Raw genomic sequence first — 21,552 nt, forward strand, 5'->3', positions numbered from 1 at the left:
ATCTTGGGGCTTTTCAAAAACAATACTAGAACCTTAGAAAACAGAGCCAACAAGGCTTCATATTCCAAAGGGAAAGCTGTCTTTAGCTGTGTTTAGGGTGCAGCTCGCTTGGTATGGCCCTTGCCTTCTACGCACACACCCTGAGTTCAATCCTAGAAATGGACAAACTCGGTGTAGTAGTGCAGGCCCCACACTGGAAGTGGAAGCGGGAAGATCAGATGTTCAAAGTCATCCTTGTCCTTACAATACACGAAACAATCTCAAAAGATCTTTTCAACCCATATTATAACACATAAAATGGAGTGTTGTAAGAGTTAGACACCCCTCCCCAGTGAAACAGACTTGAAATGTAGACAGAGACACAGACTCATTATCAGGAATTAGCTCTTTGAATTTTTGAAACTTAGAAGTCCCAAAAATGTTCAGTTGGGAATCTGGAGACCTAGGAGAGCCAAATGTGTGATTTAATTCAAGTTCAAAACCCTGGGGACCCAAAGAATTGACGGTGTGGTTCCAAGCAGAAACCCAGCAGGGCTCCAGACCATAGAAGATATGACAGTTCATGAGTTGGGGCAGAAGGACTCAGATCTTGACTGAGGACAGGAGGAGGTCTCGGCCTTTTTCTTCCATTCAGATCTTCAAGTTCTTAGCTGGAGACCGCTGCACTCTGCTTTATCCAGGCTACTAATTCAAATATTACCCTCATCAGAAATAGTCTTATAGAAACACCTAGAATAATGTTTGACCAAATGTTTGAACATGATGTGGCCCAGTCAAATTAACACATAAAATTAAACATTATACAATCAAACTGTGCATCAGTTTTAAGAGCAGAGGGAAGACATTAATAGGCATACCATATCTCTGGAACATTCCATGTCATACACTATCTCTTTGAAAGCTACTGGAGGATGTGTCCCTCTAAAATAAAAAATTAAAACTTGGTAATTCAGGGAAAAGATAAAGGAAATGCCCAGAATGATGGCCAAAGGAACCTGATACCAGTTTGCCACAGGCCTGCAGAGCAAGACAGTGTAGCGTTCCAAAGGACTGGCACCAAGAAACAAGTGAGTAGAATCAAGAAGCAGCCGTGAGTAGATCGTGGCTGTGTTTGACCATGCTGAAAGACACTTCCTAGCAGAAAGTTCACATCTACTTAGATACATAGAAAGCAAGGAGGTAAAGAAATGAGGAAGGGCAAGAAGGAAATGTGTCATCATGATGTGCTGCATGCCTTAGCTGTGAAGAGAAATGATCTGAACTCTTCAGACTGCTTTAATCAAAACTTGAGAGTGAGTACGGTCAGGGTATGAGGTCGGAAGTGGTGTATGTGTAATAGCTGTGAGTGGGAGCTGCAGGGAAGAGGAAATGGCTTTGAAAACTGATTCTTTTCATGCTGTGAAATCAAAAGATACTGTCCATACTTGGAACTGAGTGCCTTTTGTGAATATTTACCTATAAAACCTGTCAATTGAGAATGGAGATGAGTAAGGACATTTCAGAAGGTTTGTGAACTATACACAGTATTTAAGTCTTGTTTTTAATCCGAGAAATTACAGTAGAGGTGTGGCAGCGGAGCTTTAGACATGGCTCCAAAGGCGCCCTTATGCACTGTACAGGTCTGAAACTGTAACCTCTAGAGTCGGTCCAGCCACGTGTGTTACATGGCTGAAGGCAGAAAGTGGGACAGGAATGTGGGGGATGCTGAAAAGTAACTCGGAAAATAAGAACCAAGTTATTCCTGTTGTCCTGTCCTGGAACCCTAGTGTGTGATCCTTTGACGGCTGGAGAGGGCCCTGTTCTAGGACAGTCTCCATGCCCCTTTCCTCCACCTTCATTCCAAATGACTGTCTTAGACACTAGAAACCCGGACTGGTGACTAGGAGACCCAAGTCAGCCGCTTCCCTGTGTGTGTTGCACCCTAAAGAAGTCTTTGTCATCTTATAGTAGAGTGGGCTTATTTATGTGCACTTACTTAGAAAAAATAAAGGTGTGATGAGGGAGCTCTCGATGAGGTTCATAAGCACATCCCCACAGCCCTGTCCTGTCTGCATTGCTTCCCAGCAGCTAGTACATGCCAGGCACATGGAAACCTACTAAGCAGTTCTTGTCAAAGGCAGGCAGGATGTTGAATGGACACAGTACTATTCAAACCAGACCACATGGGGCGTCTCTTCTCCGTAGCAGTCCCGTGACACTTGGGCTCCGCTGGTGCTTTTGCTTGGGGACCAGAATTATTTGGTCCTCTCTTGTCATATTCCGAAACTGCAATTTTCTCTTACCTTAATCTGATTGTATGGCAAAGTATCACCAAGTATCCCAGCCCACATCGTTCCCACCAGGCAGCAGCAGGCCGCTTCCTGTCCACATGCGTTTCTCTCTTGAAGACAATCTGTTTCTTTACTGCAAAGCCAGGCTTGTTTGCAGGGTGACTGTGGGAAAAAAATGGAGAATTGCTTCTAAACTTGGCTCTGAAAAAGCTGTAGAATTTGTTTTAAGTAGAAGTATTTTGCTAGTATTCTTTGACATTTAGTAGCCCGAATATTTTAGTGATCAGATTTCATTACACAAACTAAGACTGTGTAATCATAAAGCCATAAAACTACAAGTGAAGATCCATAACATTCTATTTTCATAAATAATGAAAGGGTTTGTCAAAGTGCATGAAGCCTTGAAAATAAGCCACTGACTGAAGTCCGGGCTCCTGTTATTTAATCTTTCATTAGCAATATAAACAATTACCTCATTTAATCATTAGAATTCAAATGTGAATAATAAGCAAATAATAGTACATGATAAACTTATGTCTCTACAAGTTTGTTAATCATTCTAGCAGCTTGCCATAACTACATTCAAGTAAACACGCAAGACATGTAAACTAACATAAGAAAATGGCATAGGTCCTTACCAAAGTGAATATCCATATCAATTAACATAAGAAAACGGTGTAGGTCCTTATCAAAGTGAATATCTAATCTAAATATCTAAACTGATATGGATCTTTAGATGAAGAAAAATCCTTTAATATAAACCTAAAAGCTTCTAGCATTATGTCAACTAGGTACACTAAAGGAAGTTAAATTTGTGTGTGTGTGTGTGTGTGCATCAACCTATTCCAAGGACAATAACCTCAACTGTGGAGACATGATGTAGACATGTCTTCATTCATTAATACAAAAATTCTTGGATAAATTGATGTCATTTCTAAACTCTTACTCTTCTTTTCCCTTTCAGTTAAATATGAGAGAATCAAGTTCTTGGTGATCGCCTTAAAGAATGCAGTGGAGATATATGCTTGGGCCCCTAAACCTTACCACAAGTTCATGGCGTTTAAGGTAAGCACAGAAGTTGCTTGTTTAATTCAGTGTCCGTTAGAATTCTATTTTTCACATAAGCCAATATCAGTTTTATTATATAGAGAAAAATTTGTTTCAAAAACAATTCTTGAATTTATTATTTTAAAAGACTCAAGTATTAAAAATACTATCCAGTTCATCACATTCAGACCTGTGATTGTCCTCCTCCATTGGAGGTCTATGAACTGTGGACTTCAAGAAGAACTTAGTTGGGAATAGTTACCAGGAAAAGTACCAAACACAGCATTACACACCAGTGTCTGTGGCAGAGCACTGACAGTCAAGCACTGTCTGGTGCTTTGCCTGAGAAAGACAGATCTGTGGCAACACTGTGTCTCCAGATCTGCCCATCATCACTGCACTTCTGAAGAAACTCCAAGCTCAGTTGATTCTTTGTCCACTCCTATTGCATGAGGCCGTCTCTGAATTAACGCTGAAGGCAGTCACTCACAGAGAAGACCTCATCCTTCTGCAGTGCCATGCTAATTGTCCTTGCAACTGTTTACCTTGTTTTGATCTGTGCTCATCACAGATGGCTTGGGTCCTCATGAGGTTCAGCTAGGGTGGGATGCTGTTGTGCTTTGCCCCATTGATCCCAGATTATAAAAGATGAGCACCGGAAGAACCGTTACTTTCAGTCACACGGATGTGTTAGAACCACATAGCTTAGCCATATCCGGTGTGAATTTGTCTCCCCTTCTCTCTGAATTTCCCACTGACCCTCGTTTCCCTACTAACTGGCTTGGGGGTTTTTATCTCTTCTTTACTGCCACCTATTTTGTATGTAAAAACTAAATATGTCCTGGGATTTCCTCAGCACTCTCACAGCATGACTCACTCCACCGCCATCTTAATTCTTTCAGTTCAAATGCCCGTTTGTGATATGCTGTGGATGACAGATCCATCAACAGACACGGGTTTCCTCCATCGGCCCACTTACTGCAAGAAATTTTTGAGTTACATTATGTTCATAATAACAACAAAAGGCTAACTCCCAAAGCTAATGTGGTGCTACTTTGCTGCCAAAATCTCTCTCTAGAAAGTCTTTTCACTCGGGGTCCCCTTCCCATTCCTACTCTGAAGTCACAGCCCTCAGGGTCCTGGCCACAGCCCATGAAAGAAAACGCTCCCCTCGGCAGATCAAGCCCAGCCTAGCAGAGGAAGCACAGAAGTGGGAACTTGAATAGAAAGACTGGGGTAGACCAGAGGCAGAACCTTCCCTAGGACAAAGACAAAAGGTGTTAACTTCCTTGTGCCGTGAGAAGGACTCTAACAGACCCGGGGAGCAGTGCTTGATGGCAGCTGTGGTTTCTTGGACCTTCCCCTAGAGCTCAGTATGTGATAAAAGTACAGAATCATGACAAAGGTAGAGAGACTGGAATTCTTTCCAGCTATGGAGCTGAGGGCCTGGATCCATTCCTACAGAACTTTGATAAACTTGCCTAGAGCTCTCCACTTTCGCTTTCCAGTTAAATCCTTGGAGACAAGCCAAGCCATGAGTATTATGATGCGTCTTCCACATCCCCCTTTCGTAGGCCCCGAACATAACTCTCCAAATACAGTATAAAGTTTAGAGCAATTGACAGCCATAGTAGAAAATCATAGCCAGTGTACACTGACTAAACTCCAACAGATTCAACACAGCGGTGCTTCCAGACTGTTCTTGACGGCAGTAGCCACAGATGAACCTGGGTTCCACATGGGAAAGAGGGAGCTATGGAGATGGCTGCACACTCTCTAGAGGACAAAGGCCACATATACAGGAAAGCAACAGCATCCCAGTCACCAAGCTTTTAACACAAAATGCTGCCATCAAAATTGACAGCTGTAAACTGTCTTGACTGTGCAAGACAAGAAAGGGAAAGAGGAGAACAAAAAATAGACAGTACAGCTTCCCTCCTGGGGTCGGATATGAATGGACCTAAGCCTGAAGGAGAAGTGTGTTCCTGGCTTTTCATTGGAAAAGCTCCACTTCCTTCTAACAGTGGCTAAGTGAAACACGTAGGAGTAAGACAATCTCTTTTACTGCCGTGGATACTAATAAGGTGATTTTTAAAGTCTTTTGCAGATCTTCAGCATAAGCCTCTGCTTGTTGACCTCACAGTGGAAGAAGGTCAAAGGTTAAAGGTCATTTTTGGCTCTCACACTGGTTTCCATGTAATTGATGTTGATTCTGGAAACTCCTATGATATCTACATACCATCCCATGTAAGTTTCAGGAATTGGACTGTCTCCTGCCCCTGCATGACAGCTATTTTTCACTTGAAATCATGCTAATCTGTAAAAGTTGTGAACTTTAGGTATCACTGAGTAAACTGAATGTTCTTAAATGTTTTATTGCTCCCTCAAGCTAAGTAGCACAAAAATTACATTATTTTGAAGATATCATCTTGTTTCTTTGGATTTCAAGTTGAAATGCATATGTTATATAAGAGCTGAGTTCCCATTTTCGGTTTTTGAGTCTATGCAAGAGAAAGACAATGATTAGATACTAAATTCTTGGAAAAATCTCTTTTCTGCTATTTCCAGTTTTTCTCATCAGCCTGAGGGCAATGGGATATAGTGGAGCAGATGAACTAGATCTCATACCATTTGTAACATGTGTGAACCTGGCAATGGCAGACATTCTAGACAACTTCTCCAACTATAAGATGGAACTTCAAGTACCTTATCATTAAATTGGCTCAGGACCCAACATATTCAAGTTCCTATTAATAATATGATATTTAAATCACTATCTGACACATTTCATAAAACATTATCTTAAGGGAAATGCTACATAGATGCACATATGAGAACGAGTGTGATGTAATAAGCTATGTTTCATGAATCCCAAGGCTAACAACCTCTCGGGATAGTCTGAGGCTGGTCCACGGCTGACTGGCATTTGAGACTCTAAAGAAACCCAGTCCTTACGTATGTATTTTGATGCATTTACATACATGCAGTTGTCAACTGCTGCTGCATTTATGCTTTTTTATTTGCATGTCTACATCAAAGCTGAGACTTGGTCACCACTGTGATTGTCTTCAAAGCCCTGTCTATCAATCACATGTTGGAATGACATTGTCAACCAGGAGTAGTAGCACCTCCTTTCCATAAAACCAGTCAATGTATGCTTATTTCTGCAGTGTGACTAGTGGTGGGGTAATTCTACTTTTTCCCCCAAAGAAATCACTAATTTAGAGCATTCTGGTGTTAGAGCTCCCAGGTGAATATTCTGAGTATTATACTCATGACCTTCTTGCAGGCACCTGACATTCTTACCTTTTGTGAAAGCAGTCATTGTAGTGGGAACCCATGAATTTTAGTGTCAGGAAAACATGCTCAGAGCCTACGTCTATCACCAAATACTCATGTAACTTTGGTCAAGTTACATAACCTTGAGATGTAGTTCCCTCGTTTGCAACAAAGCTTTCTGTGATGACGAACTCGTTGAAGGACTAGAAATGATGTATCCAAGTGGTCAGGTGACTAGCACACTGGTACTCCATACACTCAGTGTTACTGTTCTTCAGAACCCATAAGATGGATTCTGGATCAAGTAACTGTGTATAGCGGTGCATTTGACAAGAGAAGTGATTAAACCAGAGTAGATTTCAATCCCTACGGTGAAAATGACAAAATTTCATTTGCAATTCTTAACGATACAAGTCAAGAGGTTTTCTTAATTTTAGGTCGAGTAACTCTTGGCCTCCTTTGTCCTCTAGATTCAGGGCAACATCACTCCTCATGCTATTGTTATCTTGCCCAAAACGGATGGAATGGAAATGCTGGTCTGCTATGAGGATGAGGGGGTGTACGTGAACACCTACGGCCGGATCACGAAGGATGTGGTGCTCCAGTGGGGAGAAATGCCCACGTCTGTGGGTAGGTTAACCATTCCTTATCTCCTTCAGCAGTTACACCCCCCAAATGAAACGAAAGTCAAGAAATGTGAAACAACCATTTGAGTACACAACAAAAAAAAAATAAGAAAGAAAGAAAAAAGTATCTGTGACTAACACTGTAAGACTTGCTTTGTCTGTTTAATCTCAAGTCCTTTGTCCTTTTTTGTGGTTAAGATGTGAACAGATGCTGTGAGTTGTTGCCCATCTAATGTTTTTAATGCAGTTTTGGAAATTCCTTTTGACAGCCTACATTCATTCCAATCAGATAATGGGCTGGGGCGAGAAAGCTATTGAGATCCGGTCAGTGGAAACAGGACATTTGGATGGAGTATTTATGCATAAGCGAGCTCAAAGGTTAAAGTTTCTATGTGAAAGAAATGATAAGGTAAATCCGTTTCAACTTTGCTTTAGTGTTTGCATTTTAAGAGACCACCAGGTACCTGTGAAACCTTCATTTTCCTTTCTACTGACGAGTCACCTCCGTGTTAAATGATCAGTCACTCTATTGAAATGACATTATTGGTTTGCTCCATGTGAACATTCAGAATATGACTCATGCATCCAAGCCAACATCAAACATCTAAAACTTCCTTGTAAACTCTCGGTAACTCCTGTGGCCTGAGGGCCTGCTGGTGTTTTAACAGCCATCCTAGGCTCTCCTGTGCATTTAGAGCAGCTGCCTCGTCATTCATCATCTCACGGCGGGTCAGCCTTAGGTTTTCACATTTAGGCCTTTCACGGAGACGCTACTGGGACTTAGCTTTCATATTATATTCACCCCTAAATGTAAAACATCTGACATGTAGAAATATGAACTTTAAAAAAATGTCACTCATTCCCCAGAAACGAAGTCACAAACTCAATTCCTGCCATGTCCTGTCTCATTCCAGCCATGTGTCTCCTGACATGTCACAGGGGGGCTACGTTCTAATGTCTGTCCAGCATGATCAGTCACCCCAGGAGTATACTGACGTGGTCATGCTCTACCTCGCCCTCCCTGTAGCTGATTGCCTCTGAGACAATAGTCAGCCTACCAGCCATGTCCCTGAAGTCGCAGATATGAATACCTGTAGGAAGGAATGTGGTGGGCTGAACTGTTTACATCTCTTTGTTCACCCCAGTTCCCCAGAAGCCAGGCTGGTCTTCATCCGACCCTGATAACATGGGTCTGGATTGTTTGACCCTGGCTAACTGCTTCGGACCTAGTGTGGTCGAGTGGGTAGTAACTGTGGGAGACAAGGACGGTTGCCAGGGGACTTACCAGACACTGACTTAACTAAGAAGAGTCCATCACCTCTACAGTCCTAGAACCTAAGACATGAAATGTCTGGGTGTGGACGACCACGCTGCTGCAATTCTTGACGATGCACCCCGCAGGCCTGGGCCAGCCCATACTCTCGGGCTGGGGCCTCGAGTTTAGTCCCTGAACCCACAGCGGGGGACAAGCAACCCTTTCCTCTCCAGCACATCCTCACCATCACCCCCACTTCAATTCTCTGACCACGCGAGTATTCCTATGTAGCATTAGCTAAATGTCAGGCAATCCCACAGGCTTCTTAAGGAGCATGGGGACAAAGTAGCACTCGTGACACACACGCATTCCTCAGACCACAGACACTGGCTGACTGAAGGGCTAATGCACAGCTCCAAATATTATTTTCCTAGGGCAGTGGTTCACTGACATTCAGCTCAAGCAAGCAGTAATTAAGTTCTGCTCACTCCTGGGGCCTTTGATAAAATGATTGAACTGGCTTGGACCTAATGGACTATGGTTCTGCTTATTGATGCCATTATCTCCTTTGGCTTAGGATCTGCCAGCATCAGCATAGAGGCCCAGTGCCAACCCCTGAAGCGCCAGACTGGATAGGCATTCAACAACTTAGCCTAGTCAACCATAGCCACTCTGGAGTCTTTGTTTTCAAGTTTGAAAACTGAACACTGAAGTTGTACAGCTGTCAGTAGCCCCCCAAATTTTGCCCATAACTTTGGGAATTTAAAGGGATTCTCTTTCATCTGACTCCATGTCACTTACAAGGGAGAGAAAGATTGTCCCTGTACCTTTTTAGAAATCATCATTGTCCCAGGCCAGAAGTCCGGCAATAAATCATAATGTTAGAAAACGTAAGGGCAGGAGGTCTCCATACAACACCTTTCTCAGAAGTCACTATAGACACTGGCCACAGGAACTTAGCTGACACATGGCAAGGGCAGGACATGTGAGAGGAAATGGCTGGACAGGTGAAGAAGAGAAGGGGAGGAAACCCACGAAGCCGAACTAACTTGTTTTTAATTTCAAACAGGTGTTTTTTGCATCCGTGCGGTCTGGAGGAAGTAGCCAAGTGTTTTTCATGACCCTCAACAGAAATTCCATGATGAACTGGTAACGGAAGAGCACTTGGCACTTATCTTCACACGTTCTTTCTAATGTAAAAGAACATAACCCATGTGGACGTGTGCCAGTCTAGAGGCAGACCCAGAAGGCCTGGTTGAACATACCGCTCGCTCCCCTGTTTCCTCTCCCTCCAGCCCTCCCAAAAGAGTCCCCTCTTTCTGTGTTGCAGCCTGGTTGAGAAGGAGAGAAAGAGGTGGCAGGAATGTCTGGGAGACCCCGAGGATGCTGCATTGTCTCTGGACAGAGTTGGACCTTGTGCCCTTCGGAGTTAGGGATAGGAACAAATATCGTGTGCTTTTATGGTTAAGCTGTGTTTGTACTGGGTTTTCAGTTCTTTTGGTTTGGGTTTTTTTTAACTATTTTTTCTTTACCCCCTTGTTTTGTAAGAATGGGGAAGAATGCATACTGGGAAATTAGTCTTCTTCTTTTTTTTTTTTTTTTAATTCTGTCTGCCTGCTAGCTTTAAGTATATGGTATGTTGTAAAATTTCCAATTCCCAGTAGTGAGAGACAGCACAATCAATGTACTTCTCTCCCTGCACTGAAGGCCATAACCACATTGTCGTGTAATTTAAGGACTCTCTTGCCTTCCCCAACCCAAGAGGCTGTTTTGTTATTTTTTTTAATTGCTACTGGCTAATGAATTTTTGAAAGAGAACAAAATAGCTGGTTTTCTCCTCTCTGGGGAAAGAGATTTTAAATGGCTAAACTACTAGCCTTACTCTAATAAAATCAACTACCACTTTTGTGAGTCTGACAGGCCGTATTTTGATATGGCCCTTTCTAGAATGGAGGGTGTTGAATGGGACAGAGATGCCATTGAGTTGAGTGGGCTTGTGTTTGGGGAGGGACTTTGCGGTGCCATTGTCCCTCGATTATTATGCAACAGATCAGGGCAAAACATGGATGACAGGTGTGTCACCCAGAAGGAGCGTCTGAGCAATGAGCTAATATGTCTATGTAAATACACACATGTTCTTTCTTCAAGGTACTATGTCTCCCTGCTAAGAGGTCCCTTCACTTGGCCTTTGTTAGGACTGAGACTGATCGAGATCTTTCCTGGAGCTGGGGTTACATGGCAACCATGCTCTGGAAACCCAGTTCCCTCCCGAGGGTGCCACTTTCTCAAGATAAAAACTGTGACAAAGAAGAATTCCTAATAAATGTTTCTGAGCTGCCTGTGTTCTCACTGGGTAAAGGGACTAGACTCTTCCGCCTGCCACAGACACAGCAGGCACCAACAGCTCGGATTTTAGGGAACCTGAAGGCAAGGCTTTGGCCAGAATTCTGAGACCCTAATCACGTTATGTTCCTCCAAACTTCCCAACATACTGTTAACAACATCTGTGCAGAGGTGTGTATGTGTTTAGTTCAGGTTGACTTGTGTCCTTATAAACCCTTACTCGAATGATTTGATCCTTTATGTGACTGGCTGGGATTTTTCCCAAAGCTGTAAGCATGGCCGCCTATGGTATCCAGGTGTCGCAACATGGTATCTGTGCTCTGCTTCCTGTTTTAACCTACCTCGTTTTGTTGGTTTTTGTTTCTCTGTTCATCACAGCAGTGTTAGCTCCAGGAGACATATAGAGAGCTCAACGGGGCAATCTCAGCTGTATTGAATATTTTCAAAACAGTAGTTGACCAAATTGTTCTTTAAAAATTGGAGGGAGAAAAAAATAATCTCCAGTGACAAAAACCTGATGAGGTTTGTTTTTAAAGGATACAATTACTGGAAATGGATCAAAAAAAGGAAAAACAAAAACTGTGATCCTACTGATTTTGCCTAAATAAATGAGCAGCTAATGTACTATTAATGAGAACAAAACATATGTTAGGGAATTGGTACCTTTTTAATCTGGTGTTTTGGCCAAAGGGGGTGAGAAGGGGGAATATTCTGAGTTCCGAATATAGCTTATTCTGTACTCCCCAAGGGTGACGGTCATTTGCAGTTATCTAAGCAGGTAACACACAGGATGTAACGAGGGTGGCCTTCAGGTGACCACCGGGCTGTACCCATCAGGCCCTCTAGCTCTCCAAAGCAATGCAACCCTGCGTTCTCATTTCTACTGCTGCTGTGATGCTGCTGAACCACGGTCTTCACAAATTGTGTGGGACAGATTCAGCAATAGCTCTGCCTTGAATTTAGCAACTACTGAAATTGGATGCTGATGTGGACAAATAATGTGGGTTTGGGTCTTGTCTCCAAATGTGATTGCCACCAGCTCTTTATATTGCTGCTGTGACATTCTGAACCAGAGGTTTCTTTAAATTGCGTTGCAAACTGATCTGTTTTTATGTTTTGTTTCGTTCCGTTCTTATTTCTAAGTGATACATCTGAAACACACAGCTTTAAATGATTTTTTATTGTGGGACTTTGGGTACAGTAAGAAATAAAAGGGAATCATTGTGTTTAAGCATAAGGTAGTTTGTGAATGTATTTTTTAAAATCTAGATTCATTGGAACAAAAAATCATAAGAAAACATATTAACGCCGTCTTGTTTACAGTATGTACAGTGACATAACATAACATGAGCTTTTTCTGGTGCCAACAAAATAAAACACAGACGTTAAACATCAAGCCACGCCTTTTATATTTTTGTATGAATAGTTTGCACTGAGCATAAGGCAAAACACCAAATTTAAAAGAGGCCCACTAATCTCTGCTCCTTAAAATACATTTAGAGAATTCCTTGAGGCAGTTACCTTCAAAAGTAAATATTCTGGCATTTATGATGGGTCTCAACCCTAACACCATGAGACCTTGGTCATGCAAAAATATATCAGAATGGTTCCTTGGGGTTCATCATATAGTTCCCAAATTTGGGGGTGGATTTCCTTTCGTTTGCTTATTTTTTCTGGTGGGTGAGATCTCTTTACTTAGTGTAATTTAAAATTTCTTCTGTTTTGATCTTTCCTTTAAGAAGGTTTTGTTCGTAGAAAATAATCAGGTTTCTATTTTTCTGCAAGGAAAAACAGTCTTCCCCCAAATTAAACTTTAGTAGACCTTCCCATCCTCAACACACTAAACTGCTGACCATTCAGCAAACTAACTGAACAAGGCCACACCATAGCTTTGGCTGGGACCTAGAAAGAGACCATCGTGCTTCAGTGCTGGCCAGGATGTTGTAGTTTGGATTCCTGTATCCAGTGAATGATGGATTGATCTGATTCCATTCAGATCATATATGGCCATCCCACAACATACAAACAACAACTTACATTAAGTACCACAAGAAACTTGATAGCTCTAGTTAGATGGAGCTCAGTGAATTTTCTTAGGGAATTTTAAACAAACTTCAAGACCTAGACTTGCTTGTATTATTATGATTCTTATTCAATGGGGTACATTAAGATTAGGGCAAACTCTCACAAGGCCACTTAGATGGGGTTCTGTGCTTCTAACACTACCTACCATCACTTTCTGGGGTACACGCCTAACAGACCTCGCACCAAGTGCACATTTTTCAAAGTCACTGTAGTTTCTGGTTGTTACTATCTGCTTCTAACAGTTTTCTGTCTGCTCTCGTGATGCACTGACCGTTTTGTCTCTGGTCTCTCCTGTGCAGTCGTTTAGAAAGAGGGGTGATACTCAGGCCTGAGCCATTTGGGTTTTGTCCATTGACAAAGAAGGGCCAAAGTCTGACTCCACAGTCACAAAGTTCCCTTTTGAAACTGCTTTCCCTGCTACTGTGTGTACGAGTTCATGTCCCCGTAGCCTCGAACCGTGCAAGCGCTCTGTGTGTGCTGTCTCGGAAAGTCCACGTGCACGGGCACCATCACCTTTATGCTGACTGCTTTACAGTATACAGTGTGCTATGTCATTAAGAAGGAAGATATAGGTGTTGATGAAACTTTGACCATAACACATTGCAGGAGAGCATGAGAAAATCTCCCATGCTCCAAACACTCCAGAGACTCTCTGGTACTATGTTCTGGCCATCTCAACAGTTGTAAATTAATAATTACCTTTTAGCTCATTCCTGAAAAATGAAATATAAATGTCTCAGACAATGCATACAAACCATCTGACAAGCCAAGAACTTGCTTTCCCTGAGACTACATAATTATAACACAAAATTTAACCCCTAAAGCCTAATTTTTTTTATTTACCTGCTAGAATTTCTCATAGATGCCATTGTATTTGGCCTTGCTCACTACAGCAGTATTAGGGACCCTAAAATGAGCTGTCTTCCCATGAGTCTCACACAGTGTCAACTTAAAGGGTCTCTTTTCCAGAGCCCAACAAAGAGTAAAAGCTTTTCACAGTTTGCAGGTCCCCAGCTGACAACATGTACACTTTTGCCAAGTATTTTCTAGTGTTGTGTTATTTCCATACCGCGTCATTGTTCTGGAAATCTCTCCATAGACATTTGTGATAGTCAACAGTTTGCACAGCATTAAACAATCTGAGATCATGACACTGTGCACTGAACTTCATTCTTCTGCACACAACACAGAACAACAAAGATCTCCCCGAAAGTTTCTAAACAGAAGATCCCTGGATAAGGTTTGTACTATTTCAAGTCAGATCAAAATCCCACTAAACATTCGTGTGAAATCTAGAAGACACAATTGGAAATAAAAACAGTTCCCCGGGCTTTCCGACCTCCGGCCGTGTGTGGTCGTCTTTGCACTCACTCACCTGCGTGAGTTTGGTGTTGATGATTTATCTCTGATGGGCTCGCAAATGCTGTCAGGAAGGCAGTGCCGTTCCCAGCCATGGATCGCTATTGGTCCCAGCAAACACCCGAGCCTCATCTGCACCTTTGCTATGCCTTCCCCCAGGCTAAAGCACGCTGTGGTTTGTTTGAAGAACACGAGACATTTCCCTAAGTCAGACTTTCACGTGTTGGGGAAGGACAGCAGGCTGAGTGCATTTCAAAACTGCATGTTTCCAATGCACTTTCCCTCTTTACATTTCAGCTGTAGAGAGATAGCAAGTCTATAATACTAGGAGGGAAAGTATTCCTTTGCTGTGCCTATGATTGCTTACATTTTCTTTTGATTGCTTACATTTTTAAACCTCTCATTTCCGAATGTGTTTTGAATGGTTGAAAGTCTGCGTAACTGGATGAAGTTGTATCTATGTATCTTCCTGAAAATTTCTTCCAGTTGGGCCGGGCGGTGGTGGTGCACGCCTTTAATCCCAGCACTCGGGAGGCAGAGGCAGGTGGATCTCTGTGAGTTCGAGGCCAGCCTGGGCTACCAGTGAGTTCCAGGAAAAGGAGCAAAGCTACACAGAGAAACCCTGTCTCGAAAAACCAAAAAAAAAAAAAAAAAAAAAAAAAAAAAAAAAGAAAAGAAAAAAAAGTATTTGTTTTCCTTCACTTCTACAACAGTTCTTCAAGAAGTACTTTCTACAGATGCTCATGCTGCAACTGGGAAGTCTTTGGTTAGCTCTACGCCAAAGATTCCCTAGACCCACAACCTGAGACCTGCCATGTTCCATTGTTACAGAGGAAGCGTGTGTGATGGACTATTAATAGGAACAAGACACACGATAATTCCTCGTTGCCATTTCCAGATTGAAATCCACCTTGCTCTTCCCAATACCCACTCCTTTGAAGCTCTTTCATCCCCTGAGAAGGTCCCTGAGCAACCCCCCCCCCCCTGTCCCATGTTGCTCATGTATTCAGCCCTTAGCCCCCTGCCTTTCCAGCACCACCCTTCTGAATGCTTGATGGCTTGGGTATCCATTTAGACACACCTACAATAGCCTGGCTTCCCCTTGTCCCGATCTCGGCTGGCGAAACTTATTATCAATGACTGTAGACTATAGAAGCTCCCAGAGACTTATTATCAATGACTGTAGACTATAGAAGCTCCCAGAGACTTATTATCAATTACTGTAGACTATAGAAGCTCCCAGAGCCACAGCGGGAAGCTCTTCCGGTGGCCCGTGCTGTGCCTTGCACATCTTTCCAAGACAAAGGCTGTGCTCCACCCAGACCCCTTTCCCTTTAGCACACCAGTATCTCCCACTCCACGGGAGGAGTCCACCCACTGGTGACACGGTGTCCTGGGACACCCTCTCCTCGGCCCCACAGCTCCACTTCACTTCCGTTTATTGGTCTGCTTCCCTGCAAAGAAAAACTGCCCTGGAGGAATTGTGTCTACGCACTAACTGAATTTCTTTCCTTGGCCTTTTGAGCTATTTTAAATCAGTCTTTCATCCCCAGGACAGATCAGAGGCTTTGCTAAGGGTGTTAGTGGCTGCCTCCCTGTCCAGTGCAGCAGCCAGCTCTCTGGCCACATGCGGCCTTTGACACAGCCAGGAAATGCTTCCTGAGATCGCTCCTGTGCACTGGGATTCCCCCTTTGTCGGCAGGTCTGGCAGCTAGTACTGGTTATCCCCTTTCCAGGTGAGTCTCTTCCATCCTGGAGCCTTGAAAATCGCCTATACAATGGCATCAGCCACATCTTCATCCCCATTCCCGGCCTCCTTCCTGAAGGCTGGATTCATATGCTTAATTTCCTAATAAGCATCTTCATTTGGATGTATACTGTGTCCCAAAACAGCAATTCACGGTCTTCTCCAGATTGGCAAAATATTAGTCCTATCCTTCCATTCTAGAAAAATCTCATTATCAATCCTAATTTTTCTCTTTCATATACCATATTTTAGAAATGTGGCCCTTCTTAGATTTGGGGTATATTCATGATCTGATCTGGGTCCAGGCCACTTTTTACCTGGCATGATGCTTTTAAAACACTAGCCAAAATATGCCACTCTTCCACGAAGCTCCACAATGTCTTCCCAGTTCACTCAGAATAACATATTCATGTGGTCAGTAAAGCCACTGAAATGATCTGCCGTACCTCCCCAGCTACCATAATTCCTTCTCTGACCTGTTTTCTCTGTTCACTTGAATCCAGCCATGTCCATGCTTTACCCAGAATACCCTCAACACATGCCCCTTCCTGATGATAATCAGTCCAGGAACCACATACCTGATAGCATGCTCCTTCTCTCCCTTTAGATCTTGTTCACAATATTCCTTTACCCTCAGAGGGCTATATTATAAAAGCCACCACCCACAGCCATTTTCTGCTTTCCCATGATTCATAGCTCTTCTTGCCAGCTCCTTTGCTCCTGGGTCTGTCTGTGAAGTGCTTTGAAGAATATCTAGCTGAAAGTAGTTGTGCAGGGAATGTCTATCGGATGAATAAATGAATGAAAATAAACTGTTTCAGAATCAAAGTGGCATAAAACTATGCAGTTAGTTTTGATTTCTATACCAAAAATAAGCTATTTTCAGAAGCCATAAAATCATAAAACATAGTTTTACTTTCATATAAAAATAGAAAACCCTGTGGATTTTCATTCCTGGCAGAAAAGACAGCTGACTTTGACCCTGGCTATCCTCTCTTGTTTCATCTTCACAAATCCGGCTTCAGGAGTAGAAGAGAAACTATTACCCAGACCATGAGGGAAGCAGCGTTTCAACCCTTTTAGACTAACTCCAGCAATGTCCCTTTAAGCTGTTGTCACTGCGCCAAAAGAAGGCAGATTTGGGCTGTGGGGAGAGGATTCTTAATTTCGTTTTATGAAATAAATGTTTAAAAGTCAAGACAACAGTCAAAGACCTTCTGCCAGCTGTAGCTTCCGAAATGCCTGGTGACATGTGGGCCTTGACAATCCTTCAAGTGGCAGGCGCTCGGAGGCCTCCCTGAGCAGCCTTCCATCTGTATATACTCCACATCATTGAATGTTGTTGCATGGACTTTCAGAGTAGGATACTGACACATGCCTTCTATGGATTTGTTGTTTCATCAAGTCTTGTAAAGGGCATACCTTGTAGTTCAATTTTTTCAATCATGTATTTATCTCCTCCCTTCATAAAAGCAAAGATATTTAAAAAATGAAAAAGAAGTAAGTGAAATGATGTCACAAAGGAAGAATTGTCCCTCTTATTCTGTGTCTTCTCACAAAGATGCTGAGACAAAGACTAGTCAGGGTCAAGGTCTTCATCTTTCCAGGACCACAACCACGTGGGGACATGTGGTGCTTAGTTGTGGATATCTGAAGTCCTTTACAAAAGAATGATTCAGGTAAAGGTAGGGAATGTGAAAAGGAGGCTCAGAAGTATCCAAAATGTTACAGTAATTGAGAACAATCTAGAAACCAGAAACTTACATTGTTAAAATCCAATAAATGTTTTTAAAATAAGTTTTCAATGATGTACATGAAAGTATCTTATTATTCACTTTCTTTAAAAGTGTATCACACCACCTTGACTGTATGCTTTCATTTGCAACAAAGTCCACGTTTTATGACAGTAACAACTTGAGACAGGCCTGATTCTCTCCCAAAAATAATTACCTTGTTCCAAGTCAATTTACCGAGTGAAGTCATAAGGACAGGGTTGGTAGTCTGTGGTTTGACGCACGTTTTCAACCCCTCACCAGAGGCTGCATGACTCCAGGTTTCCTTTTCCTCTCCGCCAACTTAAAAAAGAGGCATTGAGAGCTAAAAGACATCTCTGGAACAGAACGACAGAGTTGGCACTCATAGTCAGAATCCAAAGGATCAGAGTTCCCCCCTGTGGAGGCAGAATGACCACATGGGCTAACACAGCGAGCGTCCTAACCGTCACTTAAAGACGACCTGTGCTGGTGATCCAGCATGCTGGCGTTCAGACGAAACTGAGGCTGAGAGACACCTGCACATTGCACTAAAAATTCCCAGTTGGCCCCCTTTAATATGGGCATCCTTTCCTCAAATTTCACAAGATTTGGTCTTGAGTGAGGCGGCTTCAGTTTTGACTTTGAATTTCACTGGCTAGTGAACTCTAGGAGAACACAGGAGCGCTGCCTGAGGATTCATGAGGGTCCAGACTTACTTCAGTACAGAAATACATTGCCCTTCTTAAAGTTGTGGGGAGAAACCCTGACATCATCCTCTCACACTGGAGCCCAGCATGTACTTGCCCAGGGGTCTCTTAAGCTGGCCTTATCAAGGTAAGTGGTAGTAATCTCTATGTGTGCCAGTACCATCAAAGGGTAGCCATGCTTGAGACAGAAGTCACCACAAAACACACCATATTCCAAGTGCCTTGTCAGACTGACTTCCAAAGTTTCAAAATATGATGGATTTCTGTCATATACACCAGAGAACTTAAAAGCAACCAAAGTTCACAAATACTTTCAAATAAAACTTCATTTTATAAGAAATGTTTCCACTTCATTAACACATCTACAGACAGTGCTCGGTGGACATACCATGCGACTGAACCCTTTCCTGCAACTTCCAGTTTCGAAGAGGCCCTTAAGACCCCCACTTGTCTCTTCATTGCGTTTTATGACAATGTCTTTATGTAGGTAATGTACTAATGGTCATAGGTTTAGTTCATCTAATAAAGCTGTCTTAATCACATTCACATGTAAGAGGACTCAAAATGATGATGTTTTTATTTATATTTTTTGACCAGTCCATACAACATCTGGAGGCAACCACGATCTTACTAAATCATGGCCTGCCGTTCTATGCATGTCAAGAGTAAGCAAAGCAGCCTTGGTTTATCAGCTGCCTGTGCTACATACAGCCAGCCCCACACTGGATGCTGAAGCAGAAGCTAAGCTGCTGATGAAGAAATTACCCCTGCCCATCCCCTTCTCCCCCCGCCAGGAGCAACGGTCTCCTAGATAGCTGAGATGAAGGGGCAGGAAACATGTATTCTCAGGCACTAACAGGGTAGTCTAGCCTTTGACAGAGGGATGCAGAAACTTTGGAGGGAAGTGTTGCTGTATGAGTTTTCCTGGAGAGACACAATATCTATTCACCCAAGATAAAGCCCTAGCAGCAGACCAAAGAGTGAGGCCACCCAAGTCTAGCTTAGAGCACAGGTGACTTTGTTGTGGTTACAGGGGCACAGATGACTCAAAAGTACCTGCATCACTGGGAAAATAGAGTCACAGTCCCAGAGTTCAGTGCATAACTAGCAGTTTGGCAGGTTGGAGGGTGCAGTTCTCCTTCATAGCAATTGTTACTGGTTATGTAACCTCAGGGGAGGCCTTATAAATGTTTTAAGATTCAGGAACTTCCTAAGCCTTGTAAGTTTCATTTATTTCCCGAGTCTTAACAAGCTCCCCACATGAGAAAATGTTTCATTATGGAGGAGATTGCTTTGGAATTGTTATGAAAACTGTAAAGAAGTACCTTTCCCTAGCATGTCAGAACAGAAAACAAGTAGGAGGCCTTCAAGGTAGCCAGAGCAGTTGAAGCAAAGGCCCAGGGGAATAGAAGAGCATGTGGATACAAAAAAAAAAAAAAAAAATGGCGAGTAGTTCAACATAACCAAGAAAGTGTTGGTAGAGCAGCAAAGTAATCAGCTGACTGTAAGTGTATATCATGTCTTCTGGGGCCCATGCTTACCTTTCTCCCAGGCCACAAGGGTTCCAGATGCAGTGATAGCACACTTCCTGGCCTCTGGTGAGAGAAGAACATGTTAGGACTATTGATGATGTGTTGATGGGTTGTGCTCCTAAGCCCCTACCCCATGAGTGGATCACTTTGCCTGTAGATCTGTGCATTCTTTTAGCTGCTTTCAACACTAAGCACCCCAATTTTCCTCAGGGAGTTCCAGCTTTGCAGCATGGAACTACCCTGCTGCCCCACTAGTTCAAATGCTCCTAGTAACTCGAGTGCTTATTTCTAAGGCAACATGGTGACCACACCTCCCCACATAAGCAGGAATCTGGTATGCTGATGTCACCATCCTGGACAACCCATCAAACCTCAGAGAAACAGGACATTTGGACTTCCACTCTGCACAGTCGGGCTTTCCAGCGGGCACAGAGACCAAATGCCTCGGGTCAGATAGGATAATCTGTTAGTAAAGTGTTCTCTGTGCAGGCATAAAGACCTGCATTCTATCTCCAGAGCCCATGTGAAACCAAACCAAAACAACAACAACACAAAAACAGGCATTGTGATCCTAGCACTGGGAAAGTGGGAAGAGGTAGATCTTGGGGCTCACGGGCAAGCAGCCCAGCCTAGTTGATGAACTACAAGCCCGGGAGAGAGCCTGTGTGAAAAATAATGTGCATGGCACCCAAAGAACAACACCCAAAGTTGACCTCTGGCCTCTACATGCACACACATCTGAGCATGCATGTGTACTCCCAAACACATGAACACACACACACACACACACACACACACTCATATAAATATACATATACATAAGAAATCAAGTCTCCAAAGCACTACTTCCTCATGCTGTACAAGCACATTAGCTACCATCTTGTCCTGTGTAAGGCTTTGAGAAGAGAGGCTGGAGGATGATTTACCTGGCCACCTGAACCTTATATCCTTACCCTTGCACCTCACCTACAGTTAAAACTCTTGAGTGGCCTTAGCGCTGGGAACACCCTCCTGTCCATCCAGTATTGCTGCTCCTCGGCCTGTGGCAGGTCAACTCAGCGGGAAGACTGCCAGGCACAGGTCTCGGGCCTGTGGCAGGTCAACTCAGCGGGAAGACTGCCAGGCACAGGTCTCGGGCCTCTGGGTCGATCATTTCACTTTGTCCTGAAGCTAAGTCAGTGATACCTTCCAATGTGTAGAAAATGTTGTAAAAGCACATTTAATGGCTGACATCACTCTGAACTGTTTCTTTGTGTTTACTGTCTTATTATTGATCTTCAAACCTGCATTGATTTGAGAGTAAAAATTTATTTACTACTCATCTTTATACATGACTTATTTTTCAATCTTTTTGCCTTTCCATCTTATTTCACAGTTGTCTTTATTTCTACTGTGTGGTTCCAAATCCCTCGTTTTGTTCTCACATTCCTTGAGTATTTTCTACGTAAGCTTCTGCACTCACCTCTAGGTGTTGTTTTTAACTGATCTTGCTGTTTATTTACATTCTGTCTAGTTCTTTTTTTAAACATAGACTATGTTCCCTTGCTC

At 42.9% G+C, this 21,552-nt stretch overlaps 1 protein-coding gene across 1 annotated transcript in view; it reads left to right on the top strand.

Moving 5' to 3' along the window:
• Tnik (TRAF2 and NCK interacting kinase) overlaps nt 1–12,216 on the top strand; it is a 413,176-nt gene extending 400,960 nt beyond the window's left edge. The window contains 5 exon segments of the mRNA XM_028875813.2: nt 3,235–3,335; nt 5,415–5,564; nt 7,067–7,226; nt 7,492–7,631; nt 9,547–12,216. Of these exon segments, the coding sequence (XP_028731646.1) occupies nt 3,235–3,335; nt 5,415–5,564; nt 7,067–7,226; nt 7,492–7,631; nt 9,547–9,630 (635 nt within the window). The 3' untranslated portion in view covers nt 9,631–12,216.
• Nucleotides 12,217–21,552: the final 9,336 nt, after the last annotated feature.

This window comes from Peromyscus leucopus, chromosome 6 (assembly GCF_004664715.2).
Source record: "Peromyscus leucopus breed LL Stock chromosome 6, UCI_PerLeu_2.1, whole genome shotgun sequence".
NCBI lineage: Eukaryota > Metazoa > Chordata > Mammalia > Rodentia > Cricetidae > Peromyscus > Peromyscus leucopus.